The 21,674-nt window shown below is 34.4% G+C and overlaps 1 protein-coding gene across 1 annotated transcript in view; it reads left to right on the forward strand.

Annotated features, from left to right (window-relative positions):
• The window catches only part of LOC145678387 (spatacsin-like), a 159,311-nt gene that overhangs the window by 37,966 nt on the left and 99,671 nt on the right, over positions 1-21,674 (forward strand). The window contains exon 6 of the mRNA XM_081748468.1: positions 14,742-14,906. Within this exon, the coding sequence (XP_081604594.1) occupies positions 14,742-14,906 (165 nt within the window). The remainder of the gene's footprint in view (positions 1-14,741; positions 14,907-21,674) is intronic.

A 21,674-nucleotide genomic window follows, 5' to 3' on the forward strand; every position in this document is an offset into this window, starting at 1 on the left:
TTTTCTTCTTGACAGGCCTATGCTCAGAAGTATTTGTTGGAGGCAAAGAACGGTTTTCATTTGAGCTACTGCATCAACGGCAACGAGAACAGGAAAGTTCTTGGATAGACGAATTGCTATGGTTGAAATTTCTATTTGCGGAACTGTCCCGTCGGTTGCGCGAAGGAGATCTACTTTCTCTATGCGTGATACATAGAAGGTGACCTGAAATGTCGATACTGAACTGGGGCGTCTGAAGAATTTCGTGAAGAGGGTGAGCCACGAGAGTGACTCGCCTGATCTGCAACAAAGTGAGCCACAGTAGTACTTTGGCCATTCGCTAACGTATTAACCTGTAATTTAAGGGATTCTAGCTGTTGCGTAAGAGTGGCTATCGGATCCTGAGGAGAGGGGCAGGGGAAAGAGGAAAATTGAACCTGTGGTGAATATGATACAATGGGCTGAATTTGCTGCATGCGTTCTCTTTTGAGTCCATCCGTCGTTTCTAACAGCTGCGCTTGGGAAATTAAATCATCAAAATTAGCAATAACTTTCTGTGATAAAGCATGAATATAATCTGGCATATTAAGCATATTACAAATGCACTCCGCCAGAAATTCTTTAAAAGGAAGTTTCGAATTGTGAACGTCAGCCAAATATTTCTTTACGGAGATATAGTGACATAACAATTCATCTGGCTGTTGTGCCCTATTCTTATATTCTGTGAGCGTAGTCACTACACCTTTGGATCGAGCAAAGAAATTGAGAAATTCCGTTTTGATTTCTTTCCTGCCAGTATTTTGTTTGCAGCTTATGCTGTTGAGTGCTCCACCAAAATTTCGGAGTTTCGCTAAGAGATGAGGGGAAAATTTTACGAATTTTGTCGATATTCCAGCTATGAAGTTGGATTTGTCTTTCAAAATTAGCAATAAAAGCTTCTGCATTTTCTCCTGGACGTCCCGAAAATACCTCTAATGAAATAGGGGCCATGATTACTGAGGGAGGAAGGGGAGGAGAAGTCTCATTAGACCTCCTGGAAGCCATAATACAATTGCATGAAAATTTATGGATCAAAACAAGGAATTCGAATTGCAAGGGACCAAAGTCACCAATTAATCAAAAACAGTGAAAATAAATGCACGCACTAAAGCAACATGAAATAAAACAACAAATAAGAGTAACTTGTAATAAATAAATTCACTCAAAAGACAGATTTAAAACGATTTCCTCGATTGGGGAGCCATAGAACAAGACAGTGATTCTTGTCTTAGAATATTACTATTCTTATTAGTGTCGGTGTGGTAGTACAGTGATAGATTTTGATCTATTAATCGATTCCCCTGTAGGGTGTGCTATCTGTAATGCAATAAACAGCATATGCTTCTTCTTCCTAGCGAGGCTGGGCGATAAGCCCCTGCAACTCCATCATAAATAAGGACGTAATCATTTTACAAACTACTTGGTGAACCTTCGCTAATATAACGCTACTAGTTCTTACAACTTTTCGTTAACCTTACTTAAGAATTGCAAAATGGAATAAGAGAGAAAACATATAATGACGATGATTGTTTATTTACATAAGCTATACATACAACAAAAGGGAATCTGTTGGTCACTACTGCTTATCTTCGTATTTAATAATCATGCTAAACCAGGGTCAAACTGTGTGTCATAAAAGTTAAACAGAGTTTAATTAAATAATATAGATTCAGTCTGACCTACAAAGAAAATCATTACATCAGCAAGGTGATTTGAAATAATACGCCAGGCATATGACAAGCCTTGGGCTATATCGCTTGAACTGTCTTTTTATTGGATCTTATCATTTATCCATTACCGGCTACTTACACGTTTCGGCCTCGTCTTGGAAGTCAGCTTCTGGTCTCATATTCATACCACATGATAATGAATTTAATCACGCACTAATTATAGGCACTAGAGATCACTGGGTGCATTACTTCTTCCTTTTCCAAGCCTAGAGCAGCGATCAGATTGCAAGCCTACAACAAACCTCTTTGTGTGGCTACGGAGTCGGGATCGAACTTTGGACCTCTAAGGATAGCATCAGTGGTAACCCACAGCAAACCTCTTTGCGTGACTATATAGAACTGGATTGAACTCAGGGCCTCTCTCTTCCGAAATCGAGGCAGCCTGTTAATCTAGAATTCGTCGGTGAACGTGCAGCACCTTGGCCTACCATTCGAGAACGACCCACGTGACCTCAAAAACCTGAAGTTTAAATACTGCTTGCTGTTCTTAGTTTTTCATGTCACGAGCTACTTTCTGTAACTAAATTTTACTTGGGAAGTTAATTTTTAGCTTGTGTTCCGTGTCTTAATGCAGCCACGGAAACTTCTCCAACGGTTTCTTGTTGACTTGTAGGAAAACAACACAGGTTTATTTTGTTTTAATATTAGAAGTAAAGTTTTTATAATTTTTTTCATTCTTCCAGTGTATATTGTCCTGGTCCTAGGTGATCATTACACATCTCTATCAAGAACTGTTCTTCATGTGTTTTTGTTTTTGCACTACGGTGAAAACATTGTGAATTCGGAAGAAATAGTAGATTTATACCGCTTCCTGCTTCAGTAGAGGGATAATGGATTGTATTTTTTTGGGGATCCTGAATCCTTATCAATGAACTTTCTCTTTGTCTTTTTTTCATTTATGCTCTTTGGCGATCACTGTTGAATTCGGAAATAATTTGTTTTTTCAATTTATGGTTTGAATAAAGTGATAATGGCGTCAATGGAACCTATGCTAGGGACACTGAATCCATGGTGTAGATGGAGTCTATTCGTGAAACACTAAAAATCTATGTAAAAACATTTCATGGCAGCTTTTACCATTTTGCTCTTATGCCTATAGACAGAAGGACAGGCATAGTCGTTTTATAAACTTCCTTTACGTATGCTTAGCATAGTTTGAAGTCGTTTGAAAGTCGAACAAAAACCCAACCAGGATACTTTATCTAATGAATATGTGTATACCGTGGAAGTTAAAATTTTAGTATTTACGTGAAGTATCGTCTTTCTTCCATACCATGAATGAGTCACATCTTCATAGTGACTTTCCTATCAATCAGTGGACTCTCATCACAGGGAGAGGGTAGAGCTCAGAGGGCGGCTTCATTTTTTCATACATTGATCACTCTTTTATCTGCATCATTTTTGCCTGCACTCTCACTTGCGAATACCACTGCAGAACTCGCGGGTGGTCAATGCAAGATTGGAAAGTTTATGATCAGTGAACTCTCACTTATCTCAAGCTGCTTGTGTGTGAGTCCTGTGTCTCGGTAATTGTGTTGTGTATCAAAATATATTTTGTTTAAATATTAAAATATAAAATGTTAAATAATTCGTACTAATTTAACACTTGGTTTATAAAGACTTTGTCTTTTTATTAATTAAAATATTTTTTTTAGTCTGCTTTGTATCTTTCGGGACCATGTGTCCTATCGACGGGAATGGTAGTTTGATTCTCCTGCATTTCCCCTTGACCACATTGGCTCCATGCTCATCCTACGGTGAGGATGTATCTATTAGATAGCTAGAAAAGTACGGTATGTCATTCCAGCAAACACCCCGGCGTGGTGTTACGGTAATCACACACATTTTTCAATATATGGGTAAATAATCTTTTAGTTCTTCGGGGCCAGATTTTACCATAAAGAGAACTAAAACAGAACAGAAACAAAAAGTATCTGCTTCTAAAGAGATGGTGAAAAGACAAAAACTTGCGACTCCAGTATGTGCTAACTTGTGATAAACAAGGAATCATATAAAAATCTAAGTAGTAACTTTAACCGTTTTAGCGGCATCAAGGGCTTTGTAATGTTATAGGACTCTGGATTGAATTTTACTAGTGCAATGATATTATATTATAAAAGTAATCTCAGTTAATTCTATTTACATCATTTATTGTGTTTGTTAAAATTTTATTGTCTTGCAAAAGATTTAGAAAGAAATTGTCGTGAAGTTGATTCACGCTATTTACGATTCTTAAGTTTTGTTATGAAACAAGATACTGCAAGCTAGTAAAATTACATCAAGAAAACTTACATAATGAGACTGCTAGATAACTGTTACTAAATCAGCATTTCATCCTCAAAATTGTATCAGCGAATGTTTGTAATATTGTAAAATCTTTGTATTCATCTTTTCAGTAACTTCCTGGATTGGCAGAATCCAAAATGTCTGGAATTTGTGTCCTGAAAATTTTAAAGATTTTTGGTCAGCAGAATGTCCTTTCTCAACTGAGTTCCACGTGCCTGCTGAGGTCGGTGTCGTCTAGAAGATTCTTTGGAAATCTGCAATTTCATGTTTCCGGTTATATAAAATGTTTCCTTCAAAATTATAGTAGTAGTATAGAAGAACGCCAGTAGTATAGAGGAACGTCAGTAGTATAGAAGACATTCACGGAGAACGAGAGACGCGATCTTAAACGTTAACCGTGTCACATTAATGAAAACACTAAGTTGCTAAATAAGTCGCTTTCCGAAGTATTACGAGCTTCAAAGTGTCGAACCTACAAATCATTATTACGCTATCCTTTAAATTTGAGTAGTGTTCAAAGTATCCGCGATAGATTTTCTGTTATGCATTTTGATTGCCAAGTTTGATACCTTCAAGGACATTTTGTATCAACTGGAAGCAGAGCTGCGATGGAAGGTCTTTTCGACGACAAGGGACTAGCAGTGCACCAGGTACGACATTCTTATTTTGGCCAAATTTCTTTATCATTATTCCTCACGAATCCCAGATAGTTAAATCATGACCAATCCAAGTTTTTTAGAAATACCTTAATCTTTATCAACCTGTTCCCAATAAACTAAATTAACATAAACACAAAGTCTTTGCTATTTCTGGAAACAGCTTCTACAACACTCATTTTAATTAAGTAAGGTTTGCAATTCGTACGATTCCTGCTCATGTTTCAGGAGCTTATTAGAGAGAGAAATTTCAGATATTTCCCTAGTTTCGTCTGGTCTTTACTAAACGCTACGATCCCCATACATGAATAGAAATAAAGTAAGACCAGCGAACAGTAATTATAAAAGTTATTACTTACACTGCAAAACACAATGAAGACATTCGAGAGCTTCATAATGGCACTGTGTTAATGGAACCTGAAAACGAAAGATAGATTTTCAAGCTACTCATATTTGACAGAATTGGATAACTTCGAGTTCAAGTGGAGCTACATTGCCTACTGAATCGTGGAGTTATCTTCTGTTGGAATCTCCTCAACACCTCTGAGGAGCAGATTAATTCGGAGTTAGTAGAACAAAGTGTAATCGATGTTGCTCGGTTCAAAAGTAAGAAGTCAGATGAACTGCTTCAAACCCAATCACTAATTACACTAGCCAACAAAATTTTACTCCTTTTCTGTAACTGGCATGAGAACAGCTAATCTTTATGTTTTCGAGTATGCTGATAACGAAAATGCTAATGAAAATCCAAAATTAGCTCTGGTTTTGAAGTTATGATAATTTTACGTTATTGCATGTATAAGCTTATGCATGTATTTACCTTGTTGTTATTCCTCGGAGGAAGGTCACTGAAGGCGCAACCGCTTTGCTTGTTGTTCGTAGTTTTCTGCTGGTGATTCCCTAATTAGTGTCCAACAGTAATTGGCTAACATTAATGCATTCCACTTGCCCTGGTATCTCATTTCCATGTCCGAAATTTGCTGGTGGAAGCGTTTTCCGTGCTTGTCGTTTACAGCACCACAGTTGTCAGGAAAGAAGTCCAAGTGGGAATCTAAGAAATGTAACTTTAAGGACATGTTGCATCCCCGTCTATCGTAGCAATGCAGAAAATTTGCCACAAGATCCTTATAGTTTTCTGCCCTCTTATTTTCTAAAAAGTTTGTTGATACTTGAACAAAGGCATCCCAAACTAACTTTTAATCATCTGTCAGGATGGTGTTGAAATGCTCATCTTTGTAGAGTTTGCGTATTTGGGGACCCACGAAAGTTCCCTCTTTTATTTTCGCCTCACTAAGACGTGGAAATTTCTCGCGCAAATAGAGAGATGCTTCACCAGTTTTGTCCGTGGCCTTAACGAAGTGTTTCATTAGGCCCAGTTTTACATGAAGAGCAGGAAGAATTATGTTCTTGGATTCGATAAGTGCTTCGTGCATAACATTGTAAGATTCTGGTTCAAGTGATTGCCGCGTAGGCCAATCCTTCTTTTTATGATGAAGTACTTTGGCGCGGCTATCCTAGAGGCACAGGAAGCAACAGAATTTGGTGTAGCACTGTTGTAGCCCAAGTAATATGTCTATGACTTTCAGATCCCCGGAAATCTGCCTTTTAAACTTGTCATAGTCCAATCACAACAACAATTATTTCATGTTATCATGTGTTTCTTTCATGTCAGATGCATACTCAATCGGAATCAGTGGTAACACGTTGCCATTATGCACGAGAACACATTTAAGACTTATTTTGGAGGAGTCCATGAACAACCTCCACTCATCACTTTTATAGTCAATGCCCGTAGCTCTACATCACTACAAAATACCAAGTTCTTTTCGCTTTCGAAAAATGGAAGGAATAATATATGGAGGTTACGGAATGCAGTCACATCAAGGCAATTCCACTGTTGTAGCTTGACGCCAATAGTTCAGCTTTATCTTTCAGAATTCCAGATCTCTCACTCAGGGTTGATATGTTTAAAACAAGTGTTTAAAACATGTTTAAAACGAGGGGTGTTGTTTTATTCAGTTTGTTTTAAACGTTTTAAACAAATTGTTTTAAACGTGTTTTTTTTTTTTTTTTTTCGATGGTAGTTGGACATGTTTAAAACAAATAAAATATCAGATTGAAGAGCTAATTTAATTTTCTAACAAACAACCCATCCTCCGCAGGATTTGTGCATGGAGTAAATTACAAGCAGAATTATATTCTTATTATAACAACAATTACTGAACGAAATTCTGCACATCAATGTGCGTATAACTAAATTAACAGAAATTCCAATGAAGTATTTGAACATTTCTTAATTTCCAAGAATACCTGAGGTTAAACACACTATACATTATTCTAAGATCCAAATTCACAAATTCAAAACATGGATATTTTTTGATCACTATCATTTCCATAATAATGAAGAGTTCTCACATCATAAGCTAGAAGAAATGCTCTGACAAATACAATATAACTCATAGAAAAGAGCAGTGACTACCCTACAAGGAGCAAATGACATATTTTAACTAAACAGTTTTCAAGATACATCTCTATCTGCAACATGTGTAGCTAATAATGATTAATGTCTGCGGCATAACAACACAATTAATTCTTGACGCCCGCCAGGCATTTTAACAAAATGGTAGACTCTAATGTTCGGGGCTCTGGTGACCCCCCTAATTATCACAGAGTCATGAGTTATACACCATTGGAAAGCTTATAGGCCACAAATTCCAACGAGGTAACATTTGTGAAATTCCCGCCGTATTCGTAGAAAAAGAACAGACATAAAAAATCATTAAAAATATGAAAATATTGATTTTGCTGGGCCCTGGCAACCCTTGTAGTCACTCTACGCTGACAAAATGATGCTAATGTGTAGGTCACATACTTGTGACAATAATATAAGAAATGGTAGCCATTGCGTAATGAATTCGTTTTATGTAGGAAATATTTAAAAATATATATATATATATATATATATATATATATATATGTGTGTGTGTGTGTGTGTGTGTGTGTGTGCAGAAAAATATTCATTGAATTAGACATTCTCTCCCCTCCCCCACTATAGTACCACGTCCACATGCAAATCATTTTTGCTACACACATCGTGTATACGAACAAGAATTATGCTTCTAGACCACTTCAGTGAAATATATCTTGTTTTATATGGGACCGTCCCGAAAATAAATATAAATTAGCCAAATTTGACCCCCTCTTCCTCTATAAACAACAAGTACACATACAGGTTACTATCATGTAGGGACTACTTTATTGCTTTACATACCAATTTTTATGGATGTACCACAAAGGGGGGAGGAATGCCCGCCAAAACCTGATGAAAAAAAATGATGAAAAATTGAAAAAACGAACTCCATCCTCCCTCTCTCGGCCGTACATACGTACCCCCTATATACATAAAATGAAACTGACGGAAAGCTACATCCCTCAAAAATACTTTGGTACCAAATCATCTTTCTAGCTTAATTAAGGATTGAGCTATTGAAGTTGTAATAATAGCCTTGAGCAATAGGCCCATTGCTATTTCGAGTTGCGTTAATAAGGTTTTTAAGTCCATAATGATCAATCATCTCGTTTAATATTTGGAGTCACTCTCTCTTGAGCAAATTTCAGCATGAATTTGCTCTTTCAGATCCATTACAAACAATCTTGTTAATCTCAAAAGTCTATTCCATTGTCAGCAGAACCTTCTTGCTATATTTGATTTTACTGCTATATTTGATCTTGCTATATTTGACAACTTGACGTTACTGAATTTTTTTTAAAAAGTTACACGGCTAGGATCTTCGTAGCTACATGGCGAAATATATAAAGGAAATTCTGAATGTCCATGTTTCCTCTACTCTAGGCGTAGAATATTCAGGCCTAGAAATAGCCTCTATTCTGCTCTCTTAGAATATCTAGTATACTCAGAACATTTAGGACTTGCTAGAAATCGTAGTCAAGTTTTGGCGGATAACGCGATCTATATTGCCTGTATTCTCACTTTCTTTTCATGAGTTTATAATAGTTAATGCTTTCTAAGGTTTTCCTTTTTAGATCTTTCCTGTTACGTGTTAATATTATTGCTACTTTTCTAAAGTTACTTTTACTTTGGAGTAACGATGGAAGAGAAGTATGGTGATGGTAAAAGAATGGAATTTGAGATTTCAATAGATTTACACGTGTAGTGATTTGTCTTTCCATCGAAATTGTTCGCCTTCTATTTTTTTTATTTTTTTTCAATAAGGTAAGTCTTAAATTCACGAATTTTTCTGTTGTTACTAAAACATTTAATCATGTCTTTGGATAGTTTAATTTCCTTTTTTTTTTTTTTTTTTTTTTTTATTTATTTAGAGATTGAACAACTATGTTTTAAGTACTGAAGTTAAAATAATATTTCTTTATTTTAGTTTATTACTACTTTTTTTTTGTCTAGACGTACTATTTTTTGCTTTCTGCAAGAGGGAAGAAAAACAGGATAGAAATATTTTCAAATAAAAGAATAACAGAGCTTTGACTGTATCCCGTTCGAACTACATTCTTTATTCGATCATCTCAACTGTATTGGTATTTTTTAATTGGTTATTTATAATAAGAATAATAAAATCATTAACCTTTAATCTTGTGTGGAGTTGTAAAGGATATTGTCACTTTAAAATTTAGATATTTTGCGCCCCAGATATGGTCCAGTGACCACCTCCATGTCACAATTTTAATTACAACATCCAGACAATTTAATAGTTATTTTGATATTTCACACCATTTGTTAACCTCTTGTTACTTTCTCTTTTTATAAAAAATGCAATAAATTTGTAATGATTTACACCATCTTATGAAGTTGTCAAGCTATTCACATGCTCATCCCGCGCTTACATGGCATAATAATTATTTATAATAATATTTCTCCAATCACAGATCTTCGAAATCTCTCCTCTTTGAGATAATGGACATCCTCATGGTGCTAGGGGAAATATAACGAACGTTTTACGAGCACGCATCGTCACCGTCGACGCCTCCACCTTCAATTAAAGGAAGAAATTATTCTTAATTATCTGTGAGTGCATTTCATCAAGTCAAGTCGAAGCCCCTCCCTACCTTCTAATTATGAGAACTTAACTTTCTGTTATCACAAAGGATTCTATGAAGGACCAACATTAATATGTCCTTGTCTTTCCCTTTTAGGCTTGATCTAGAAACTCACATCAAGCTAGCAGAATACCTTTGGAACTTTACATCATCGAGGCATTTATTTCGATCCTAATGAGATGTTATCCATTGTACTCATGAATACTCTAGTTCAATTCATCGTACTGTATTTCTTTTTCTTTACTTCTGTTGCGTTAAACATCATTATTTTCACTGCTGGAATTAACCCATCATTTTCTTCAATTGGAACACACACCACGAGGCAATATCAACAAACTAGTGAATTATTGCTCTTCTCATTGACAGACCGTCAACCAAATTTTACACCAAGAACTTGAAATTCTCTGCTTTTACATAGTTCTCGTGTCAATGAATGCGTCATTCTGTACATTATTTGTCAGCTTCAGTAACAAATGACTAGAGCCTTGGCAATTATCTACGCTGGCCTCTGATCAATTATTATTTCACATATCACGTGATTCTGAATTATATATTTTCATTATGACTCTAAATACGTGTCCTCATATTATCTTGGGTGTAACTAATTTCTCTGGGACTGTGCTCACCTGCCTTACTACCGGATTTCTAAATTTTGACCTTGCATTTCTATTATTCAGAAGGACCATTTTGAGGTAAAAATTTCTCATGTGTACTGCGTAATTACAAAGTTAGACTTCAGTAAATTCTGTATTTCTATTATTAGGTTAACGTTATTTAGTTACATTCAAACGCCTCGAAAATTATCATCTTTATTTATTTTAGTAAGCTTTCGATTAAACTGTTTTAATAATCAACCTCTGAAATTCTGTCGTCTTTTTAAAGGTTGGACTCCTGAGAAAACTGCCTTCCCTTATCCACAAGGCATCTTACAGCATTCCCTTCCTCCTTTGGTTATCATCGCGTCTTCGGCACGGAAGATCCGGATTCATTTCCTGGCGGAAGCTTATGTGGTTTGGATCCCACGTTAATCTGTAGATATACATCTCATATAGCCTCGCTGCTGAAGGTGACACTAAACGCTAATAATACCAACCAACGGCATTTATGTCTTGTCACCTTGCCTGGAAGACCGTGAAACTTTCTCTAATAAACAAGTGTGTTTTGAGATTTCCCATCGCTTCGCTATCTTCTGTGAAGCCGTCACAGCATTGTTGTAAGACACTACCGACTTTGCTGTCGCTTTTGAAGTCACTTTGCCTAGCCACATTACATAGAAATCGTCGTCAGTAAAAATTAGATTGACATTCAGTTAAAAATCTTTCGCTCGTACCTCCAGCTTTGCCAATCTAAATATATGCCTTTCTTACCTTCGTTCGATTCTCGAATGAACATTTTCATTTTTCATCAATATATTCAGTGTCATCACCTGACCACCTATATATTCTACTTGTCCAAGAGTGAACCATAAAACTTAACTAGGTGCATCAAAACAACAGAAACTACCATTGTATTGAGTTTCCATCCTTGGTCTAAATTTTTGTTATAATAGCCACGTGTGTTTCTGTCTTTGTGAACTGTTCGCTACTCTTATTCCTGGCTTATCGTTGAGTGACTCTGCTAATAACGTAGTGCCATCAGTCTCAGTAGACCTGTGCTCTGCAGTTCACTTACTCTCTTATTGTCCGGCCTCTTTAAATGGTAGCCTGGAAGAGAATAACGACTACGCAGCCGCTATAAATTGAGATACTAAGTAATATGTTTTACGTCTTGCTGATGACCTTACATTAATTCTAGGTGCAGTGATTTTCTTAAATAATCACCTAAATACCCCTTCAAGGTCGGTTAATAAATTTCAGAAACATGATAAACTTTTGTCTCAAAACAACTGAACTAAGACATTATTTGGTTATTACTTGTTTAACATGTTACTTGTTTGTTAGTTTCACATCTTACATGAGGTCACTGATTAATATTTTAGGATCTATGGTATTCTTGTTTCTTAGAATAACTTTGTCCTTAATTAGAACATTGCGTCAATAAGAAATGAAGGTCATTTAAAAATGGTAAAAGAATTAGCTGTTTAAACCTGAAAATTACTTCAACATTACATGACATTACAATAAGAGAGTTCATTAGTCACAATAAAAAAAAAATAAATAAATAAAAAAACCCTCTTCTTCGTCATGATCATTATCTCTCATTCTCTCACCATTTTACCAAATCAGATGGAAAATAATATCACAAGAAAAACGTTCTCACTATTTCGTAAAATTTTGGAATATCGTAAAAGTTCAGTAATAGGTCAGAATTGATGTAATATACTATAGAAGATATGGATGGCATTGTTCTCATTCAACCACAAGATTCAAAATTTGTAACGTAGGTTTGAATTTCGCATCAATATTCAAATCTTCGTCTTAAAATTTTAATACAATTATTGCCTATCTACGTATGGACTCATGTCAGTTCGTTTTCAGCGTGATTTATGCGATATTGCGAGTTCTTTTCCAACTTTTTGAGATAAGTTGAAAATTATTTTCATTATATCACGTTTCATCTTAAAAATTCATGCGAATGCCTATTATTCGCATGAAAAACCTAAGATTTCTGGGAAAAATGATGTAGATGGTGGACTGGGCTGAGTAGCAAGTAAAATTTTAGAATAAGAACTCGTTCTAACTTACAACGTAACAGATGATCGAAATAAAGAGAAATAGAATTTCTAATGACCTATTAAATAAATGTCAAAATCTTGTAACCTCCTTGTCTAGACGTACACTTTACACAAACTTAACGCGTTAAAATGATATCGTATTTTTTATCTATCATAATACTGATAGTGTATTTCTTGTTACTCAACTCAAAACAGTCCGTAAATTTTCTGTTGTAAAAATTAAAAGTAATGATTGTCGTTAAAATAAAAGAGAATATTTTGTATATTGTTGATTATAGCTTTGGAAATATTTAACATGTATTAATAAAACAAAATTCACCAAAGCAAAAATTATACTAATAACATTTGGGAACAGTTTCGGCAATTTAATGTCGCTTTCATCAGACACTTTATGGAGGATCAATCCAAGAAGAACAAATGTAGTCAGAAAGTTAGAGGAGGTCACACTCATTTACACAGAACCAATTAATTGTTTTGACAAAACGTATTTTTTTTTAATTAGGTACACGTCACATACTTTCAGTACTCATAATTATTTGTACACTTGTGAATTCTGGATACCTGTACATTCGACAATATTCTCCACGTTTTTTCTTTTTAACTCTTCCCGTTCTATTGGGCCGCGGTGGCTCAGTGGTAGAGCGTTCACTCTGGTGCTTGGGGTCCCTGGTTCGATCCCAGCTCGCGCCAAGTGAATTTTGTGGTGGACAAACACCGTGTACGTGGGTTTTCTCGAGGTTCTCCCGTTTCCTCCCACTTTCTTCATTCCATCATTTCATTGATTATTTAATCATCATCATCTCTTTTAGCCTAGCCGGCATAACCATGGGACGTAAAACTGAAAGATTTAATTTCATTTTTTCTTCCCGTTCTATTTTGTCCAGCACTTCATTAAGTAACATGAGAACATGGTAAAAAATATATATAAATGATAGGTAATAACGAAGGAAAGAGGACATGGATATATTTGACCGATTGCTAATAGGAAATGGATAGAGAAGAAAGGACTTGAGAAAATAGAGGACAGAAAGAAAGAAAAAGAAGAAAGTTGTTCGGATTTGAGAGTTTATGTGATAAAAAAAGATTCTTAAGAAATTGCTGAGGAAAGGAGGAGTTAAAACATGTAGAAAAAGAGGGAAGAGGATTTTAGACTTAGCTAGAGAGAGGGAAAGAGGAACGAAAACCAGCTAAAGACAGAAGAGAAAGTAGTCGTATATAGAATAAGTTGTAGAGAATGTAATATAAAATACATAAGAGAAACAGGAAAATAATTGGAAGAAAAAATAAGACAACATAAAGACGATGTCAGATTAAAAAGAGAGAATAATGCGATATAGATAAACACGTCAAAGAAATAGGATATCGAATACATTAGGAAACAATAGAAGGACTGAAGAGAAAAATAAGAAATGTGATACTGAAATCGGAAAAAAAACTTCAGTGGGTTAAGAAACATGACAAGGAACTGTGGATGAATTGGACGAGCGAACTCAACTCATGAGCTACGAAATATAATGCTGGATAAAATAGAACCGGATAAGTTAAAAAAAAAAAAAAAAAAAAACTAAGAAACGTGGAGAACATTGTTGAATGTGCAGGTGTCCAGAATTCAGAACAGGTGTGCAAATTATTACAATTTCGATTACTATGTGACAAGCATCTAATTAAAAGCTTATATTTTATGCACGTGAGTGTAAAAAACTGAAGGGAAAAACGTGATTGGCTTTGGGTAAATAAATGTGATCTTTCACTTTCCGTTTATTTAAGTTGTTATTCTTGAATTGTTCTTTCGTAACATGTCTGATGTCGATATTACATTGACAAAACTGTTTTTCAAGAGTTAATGTAATTGTTGCTTTGGTTAGTTTTGTTTTATTAATTACATGTAAAAGAAAATAATTAAACTTTTCTAGATAACAAATTTAAACCAACGTTTTGAAAATGACACGTTTAGAACGAAACAGATGACATACAATTGAACCTTGATAATGAGCAATTGTTGTTCTGTTTATCAGCAAGGTATTTGTCTTTTAGAGAATATTTCGTTCTGGTTCCACTAAGGCAAGTAAACAACTTTCTGTACAACATATCATGAATATGAGAAATACTCTTTATCTTTTCCGTCCAAGGCATGAAACCGAAAAACATTACTTCATACTTTATAAATATCTTTGCAAAAATTACATTGGTGCATGCAATATACTTATGTGAACACATATATAACAAGAATTTTGACCTATTTTGTTTAGACAGTGTGTATACTTATCATGAGTCGTAATATTATAATTTTATTTATTTTTTTAGGAGAAGCAGCATCAACATTAACTAGAAGTACTTTATGGGGATGCGATCTTCAAGCAAATTTTCATCTAGTTCTAAAACTTGCTAAGGACCCATCTTTGTTGGGCAATAAACTTCTATCGGTAGCCCATCGTTTTGGAGCATCTTGTCCTGAAGGCATGAAAGAAGGTGAAGTACATTTGACAAACTTTGAATGAAAAGATTCTGTTGTAAGGTTTACAGTTCTACTTTTGATGTAAATGCAGACATTTTTGAGCGGAAGTGTAAATGATGTAAATAATTCGTTACGAGTGATTAGTGATACTATTTTTACACACATTTTCTTTCATTTTCAATGTTTAAAATGTATATTAATATTAGTTATGACACATTTTTCGTTAATATTTTAGCATTGCATTCACTTTTACTATATACATTTACATTATAACTTAAATTAATAAACAGTCTGATATTTGGCCATTATCGTTTATTTGTTGACAGACACTGGCTACAATTTATCTATATTAAAACTTGTTATCCTGGCGTTTACTTTCTTAATTCAATAAGGCTTCAAATCAAGGATGTTATGCTATCTTGACCCTCACGGCACAGAAACACTCTACCAGATATCCAGGCAATGTAGTTTCACTGTACAATCAAGACAGCATAGATGTGTTCTATTGGGTTTATGTCAAGTGCTATTTAGCTTATAGAAACTTTTAGATTCTTCGTTTTGTTGTTTGGCACAAAATACCCATACATCTTCCATAAATAGAGAACATATTTTGCTCAATACTCTACCTAAAGATACTGAATCAAAGCATTTTCTAACATTACGATATTTTCTACTGTTAATGCTGCCCACACATTGCACGAAATCTAATCACCCTGAAGATCATTAACAATTGGTTGTAGTTAATTTGAGTAGATACATTAGACCCCATCCATTATAACTTCGGTGTTGCATAAAAAAGCGAAATCCAAACCCGTTCTTCTAAGAAAACGGCCGTATTTACCTGCGAAAAAAATTGTCGATCTTTGCACAGGAATGCACTCCTCGAATTTCTCTGGTTATGTTCGTTTGTTGTGTAGATTAAGTACGTTACGTTGACTTCCCGTATTTATACCAGGATATAGTATTACAGTAGTTTCGTAATCATTCATTAATCCGACGTTTGAGCTTACTCAGTCTTCTTTGATTGATTTGTATTTTTGGCCTTTGTAAACAATGAGGGTATATAGGATAAGACTTACAACCGACTGAATAGGCCGGCGACCACATCTCAGACTTATTTTTGTATCCGACTGCTGCTTTTATGTTCATAGAAAGTGAATCATTTAAGTATTATTAACACCCAATACTCAAAACATGCAACTGTAATTTTACATGTACATTTTCTAAAATTGATTTGAATATTACGAAATCCTTTCTTCTATGATATTTTCCATAAGTAGAAGCTTTGCTTTGTATATAATTAAATACACACTAGTTATTTGCTGAGCAAAACTATATATTTTCATTAAAAATTAGTTGGTTAGTTTCACCAACTAACTCTTTGGCTTCACCAGACACTGAGATACAGGATGACTGTACAATCTTATATACAGCTGAGAGATCTTTCTTCTGATTGGCTCCTGGCAGCAGCAAATCCCTTTCAAGTATACTTATTTGAAAATTCCTATATAGATGCTTTCTATTGTTGCTAATTACACGAAATGACGATCTTAACTAAACTAATTTAGACCAACAATTAATTAACTTAAAAAAATTAAGTACATAATTATATATATATATATATATATATATATATATATATATATATATATATATATATATATATATATATATATAAACATATAAAAACTATTACACCTAAATATGCACACATATACATACACACATATATAACATGTACATCAATCAATCAATCAATATATATATATATATTCACATTTTATACTTCAAGTTTTTGTAACAATTTATTCCACTGTTGGTCTATGTTAAGTCCTGAGTTCCAGTTCATCGCCTTATTCATCGCATTTCAATACATCGTGCCTCCTTCCATTTTCTGACTATTCTTCTATCTTCATGGCCTAGAATTTTTATTTCTTTCCAATTTACTGCATGTTCCGTGTCCCTTATGTGTTTGTAGACCGCATTTTTGTCCCTCTCTAATCTAACGTCATTTTTATATTGCTTTATACGTTCTCTAAGTCTCTTTCCAGTTTCTCCAATATAACACATCACACTCGTTGCACTGAATTTTGTAGATAAATCCTTTTTTCTCCATCAATGTCCCTTGCTCTTCTTTTCTCTTCTTCCTTTTTTTCTCTCTTATTACTTCCAGTAGTCTCTTGCTTCCTTTTCTGTACGTTGATATGCCTCCCATCTTCTGCAGCATTCTTTTAATAATTTCTGTTTCTTCTCCCAAACTATCCCCCACCACATTTTTCTTTCTCCTATTCCTTTCTTCTAGCTGAAGATTTAGAAAAAAACTTATCCTATTACCTGTTGCTATAATCTAGCTATTGTTGTGATGCAATACAATTTGATTCCTTAGCACAGATGAACAAAAATAGAAATATTTATACTGATAACATGTTCTAAGTTAGTCAGTTGAATAGAATGAAGGTTATTGTACCCTTCTCCACATTTCATGATGATAACGACGAATTTATTGTAAAAAAATTAGCCATTCTAAATCTTGACGTTTCCTTTGTCCAAAGCTGGATATTTAAACCACCATACCCTTTAAATAAAATATTTAGGCCGATTATAAATACAACAAATATTTAAGCGATAACATATATGATATTACCTGGCACGAGGTCGATGTAGAGTATTCCCATCTTAACAATATACTTCAAACACATTGTTCAAATACTACTACAATCTATACCTACGGATTAACTAGAAAGTGTTTTCTTGAAGAAGTTCTTTAAAGAAATGTTACAGATCTAGAAGAAATAGTTGCCAAAGTATACTTCTTGGGGTTCCACATTTACAAGTGCCCATAATAAACATCGTTTTGGACAGTATAAAGGAAATATGCATGAGGCGTTACTGTATAGTGAATATGTGAAGGTATATGGTTGTGTTATATGTGAATAACAGTGATTAACATACCTACTACCATTAAAAATATAATATTAATAATTTATCTAATTATAATACTATAATAATTTATCACGTATAGTAATGAATTATTAATATTGCTACTAGTTGATAAAATGACTAGTACAAGTGTTACGGGAATTTACCCGCTTGATAAACTTCCCATGTCATTAGAACCTCCAGCTGGTCGTATTATTGATCTGGACAAATCATATTCAAGTGGATCGCGTTGGATTGCATTGTACATCAATGAAAAATAACAATGCCAGTATTTCGATAGTCTTGCCATGGAGATTCGCAAGGAGATAAAAATCTTTTAATCTAAAAATATTAAAATATATTTTACAAATAATCAAGCTTATCAAGATGATAAATCCGTGTTGTGCGGTTATTTTGTGTTATTCTTTTTACGTTATATTATTCCTAATCAATCATTTGAAAAATGTTTAAAAATGTTTAACAAGAATTTGAAGAAAAATGATTTATAATCATGTAAGCAAATTTTTTTAAAAAGAAGAAAAAATCCATTTTTAAAAATTAATTTACAATTTTTATTGCAATTTTTTATTTTTTAAATTACAATACGTGCATTTTATTTACAATTCCTACAAACAACCTAAAGAAAAACAATTAGAATCTAGATAATGCATTAGTTATTGCTCATATTTCCACCGATAATTCATCTGTTGTGCATTACGATATGCATATCCTGATTTCTGTACAATATTCGTATGAAAAGAACAATAATCGTTAAATGTATTTCCACATAATTCATTTAATGAAAGACAACGTTTTGTTTCTAAATCAGTAATAGTATAAAATGCAAATATTCGATTAATTCGAACAGACTGCTCTAAACCTTTACAATAAAAGGTTGCATTCTTTACACATAATGGATATACAAGGTTATATATGTGTGTGACAGAGTATATCTGTTTTTTATTATTCCAATTTTTTCCATGTAATTATGTTGACCAATCAGTTCGTTTTTGGCAACCTAATGATAATAAATTGTATTCTGTTGGTGATTTTACCAAGCAATGAAAATTTGTTTATCATCGCATCAGTTAAACTAAGTTCACGAATTATGAATACGTTATCGGACATTTTAAAGCCTAGAATATAAATAATGTACTGATTTACATATGGTGAAATTTCACATGAACGCTGTATAAAATATGGTATAATATGTCCAACAAATTCTGTATTTTTTAAAAGATTACAAGTTTTTCGCATAAAGTTTATAAATGAGATTTTACTAAGATCTTGTTAAAATCATCAAACATAATTTTATCAAGTGATAAATATTTCACTGTAAGTGTTGTAGTATTATGAAGATGAGAACACACATGAAGAATATTTAACTTGCACATATCACAATGAATCGAATTATTACTTAAGTATACATTTATAATTTTAATACATAATTAACATTAATGTTTTCATCACTACATAAAACACATGGAACGCTACCAGTATTAAAATACATTTTTTACACGGTATGTCCGATGTCTTTCTGTCTTTTCTTAATGAAATTTTCACTAATTCAGAGAGACAGTCCGCATTACTTAGTAGTTCCCTATAAACCTCATAAAATTTCTCTCTTGCTGATAGTCCAGTAATGTGTGTATTTGCATACACGCAAAACATTTTCAACACTAGGACTTGCAATTATACTCCAAGCAAGGTTTGCGATGACTTCGGATCTACATGCATACAATCATAAACCCAGTCATAATAAACACCCAGTCTACACCCATCGCATATTAATGGTTCATCGAAATCTCAGTTCTCATAGCGTCCTTCACACGTTCCGGGTCCATAGAACTTAAACCACAATTACAGCTTATCCGACAAAGTATTGTTGGGATGAAGTCCCTGGTTCGAACGCAGCTCGCGCCAAGTGGACTTTGTGGTGGACAAACAACGTGTGCGTGAATTTCTCGGGGTTCTCCCGTTTCCTTCCACTTTCTTCATTCCACTATTTCATTCATTTCTTATCATCAAAGTCTCCTTTAGCCTACACGGCATGAGCGTCAGACGTAAAATTCAAAGATTTCGTTTCATCTTTCATTTCATTTATTGTTGAGGATTCCAGCTTGTTGACAATACTTTAGGTGGTGGTGTTTCTATATGTATATTATTAATTTCATTGGCTTAGGATGCGTATATATCTTTTTTATCAAATATCGATTCACGGTTAGCAACAGTTCCGTTAGCCTGCTTGTTCTCAAGACTCCATGACGTGTCTATATACAAAAATTTCGTAAGGGTTGCATTTAACCCTCGTAGGATTTATGGTAACTTGTTACCATGGCGTAGTATCGCCTGTGGCCGCTTATTTAGGTTCTATAACAGGTTTATAAGCTGGGGATTTTTATTGGTCAAGTCACCCCAGATGTGTTTTGAAACCGGACGTGACTATTTTTTTAAGGCAAATTTCAAAATTTTTTTACGCCTGTAGTTTTTAAGATATCAGATTAAAACTTTGCATACGGATTGTGTGCACTCTTGGTCTTTTTAGATCCTTACGTGAGTCCTGGTCCGAGCCAGAGGAACAAAGTATTCCAGGGGATCTTTCCAAAAAAATTCAGGATTTTTTTTTACGAATTTTCCAGTTCAGGTGTATGATACGGACATATGATTGGTACCGTTGGAAAGGGCTCGTTACACTGAAGAAAGTGGCGTTAGAACCATGACTTTAGGTCAAATAGCCTCTGATGCATGGGGTACCTGGTTCGATCCCAGCTCGTGCCAAGTGAACTTTGTGGTGGACAAACACCGTTTGTATGGGTTTTCTCAGGGTTCTCCCACTTTCTTCATTCCACCATTTCATTCATTTCTTATTATCACCGTCTCCTTTAGCCTAGCCGGCATAACCATGGGACGTAAAACTCAAAGATTTCATTTTTAGGTCAAATAGTAATGACGTAGTACATTTTTAAAGTATATATATATATATATATATATATATATATAAAGAGAGAGAGAGAGAGAGAAGTATGAAAAAAAGGGTAACCTCTTCAAACTTTCAAAAATTTCTCCCAAGCTTAGTTTTCAAGATGCAAAATTGAAACTTCGCACACGTATTATATACATAACAACGTATTGTTTTTTTTTTTTAATTCAGATCCCTACGTCAACCTAGGCCTGGGCTAGAGGGGCGCAAAAATTTCGAAACTTTTTTCTCGAAAAATTCCCGTTTTTTTCCGATTTTCTCGTTTCTGTTGTATAATACGGATAAGTGGTACCGGTGAAAAGTATGAACCTGAAGAAAACGAAGTATGAACCATGATCCTACGATAAATAGTAAGGAAGCAGTAGCTGTTTGAGTGAAAGTTTAATATTTACCTCAAAAAGTGGAAATCCTAAAAGGTTTAAACATTTTTGAACGTCAAAGAACTTTCACATCCCCAAGCCATTCAACTGTAAGGTTTTCAGAAGCGACGGGGATTATTGCCCTATGCAAGTTATAACACGTTTCACCACCGCAGGGCCGAATGCATTAGCGTCACTGTTATTTTGGCCACGGGCTGTAGCAAGTTTCACTGCCGCAGGGTATCATCGTCCGAGCCAAAGCGCACGAAAAGTTAGTCAGTTCAGCGAGTCCGTCAGAAGCAGACGTCCGAACACAGCACTCCTCATCATCTTTCATCTGTATAATAAAGAATACATTATACGTACGTAAAGGTTAAGACATCGAGTCCTTGCTGGCAGAGACATTCAATTTTATTAGCTTACTATGTTCGCACTTAATAATAATTAAAAAAAAGTACGACGACGTCATTCTGATTTTTACAAATGCGGCCAAATTTTTTACAACGATGTCATTCAGACGGAGA

Source organism: Thermobia domestica, chromosome 2, assembly GCF_964235325.1.
Source record: "Thermobia domestica chromosome 2, izTheDome1.hap1.1, whole genome shotgun sequence".
In the NCBI taxonomy this organism is placed as follows: domain Eukaryota; kingdom Metazoa; phylum Arthropoda; class Insecta; order Zygentoma; family Lepismatidae; genus Thermobia; species Thermobia domestica.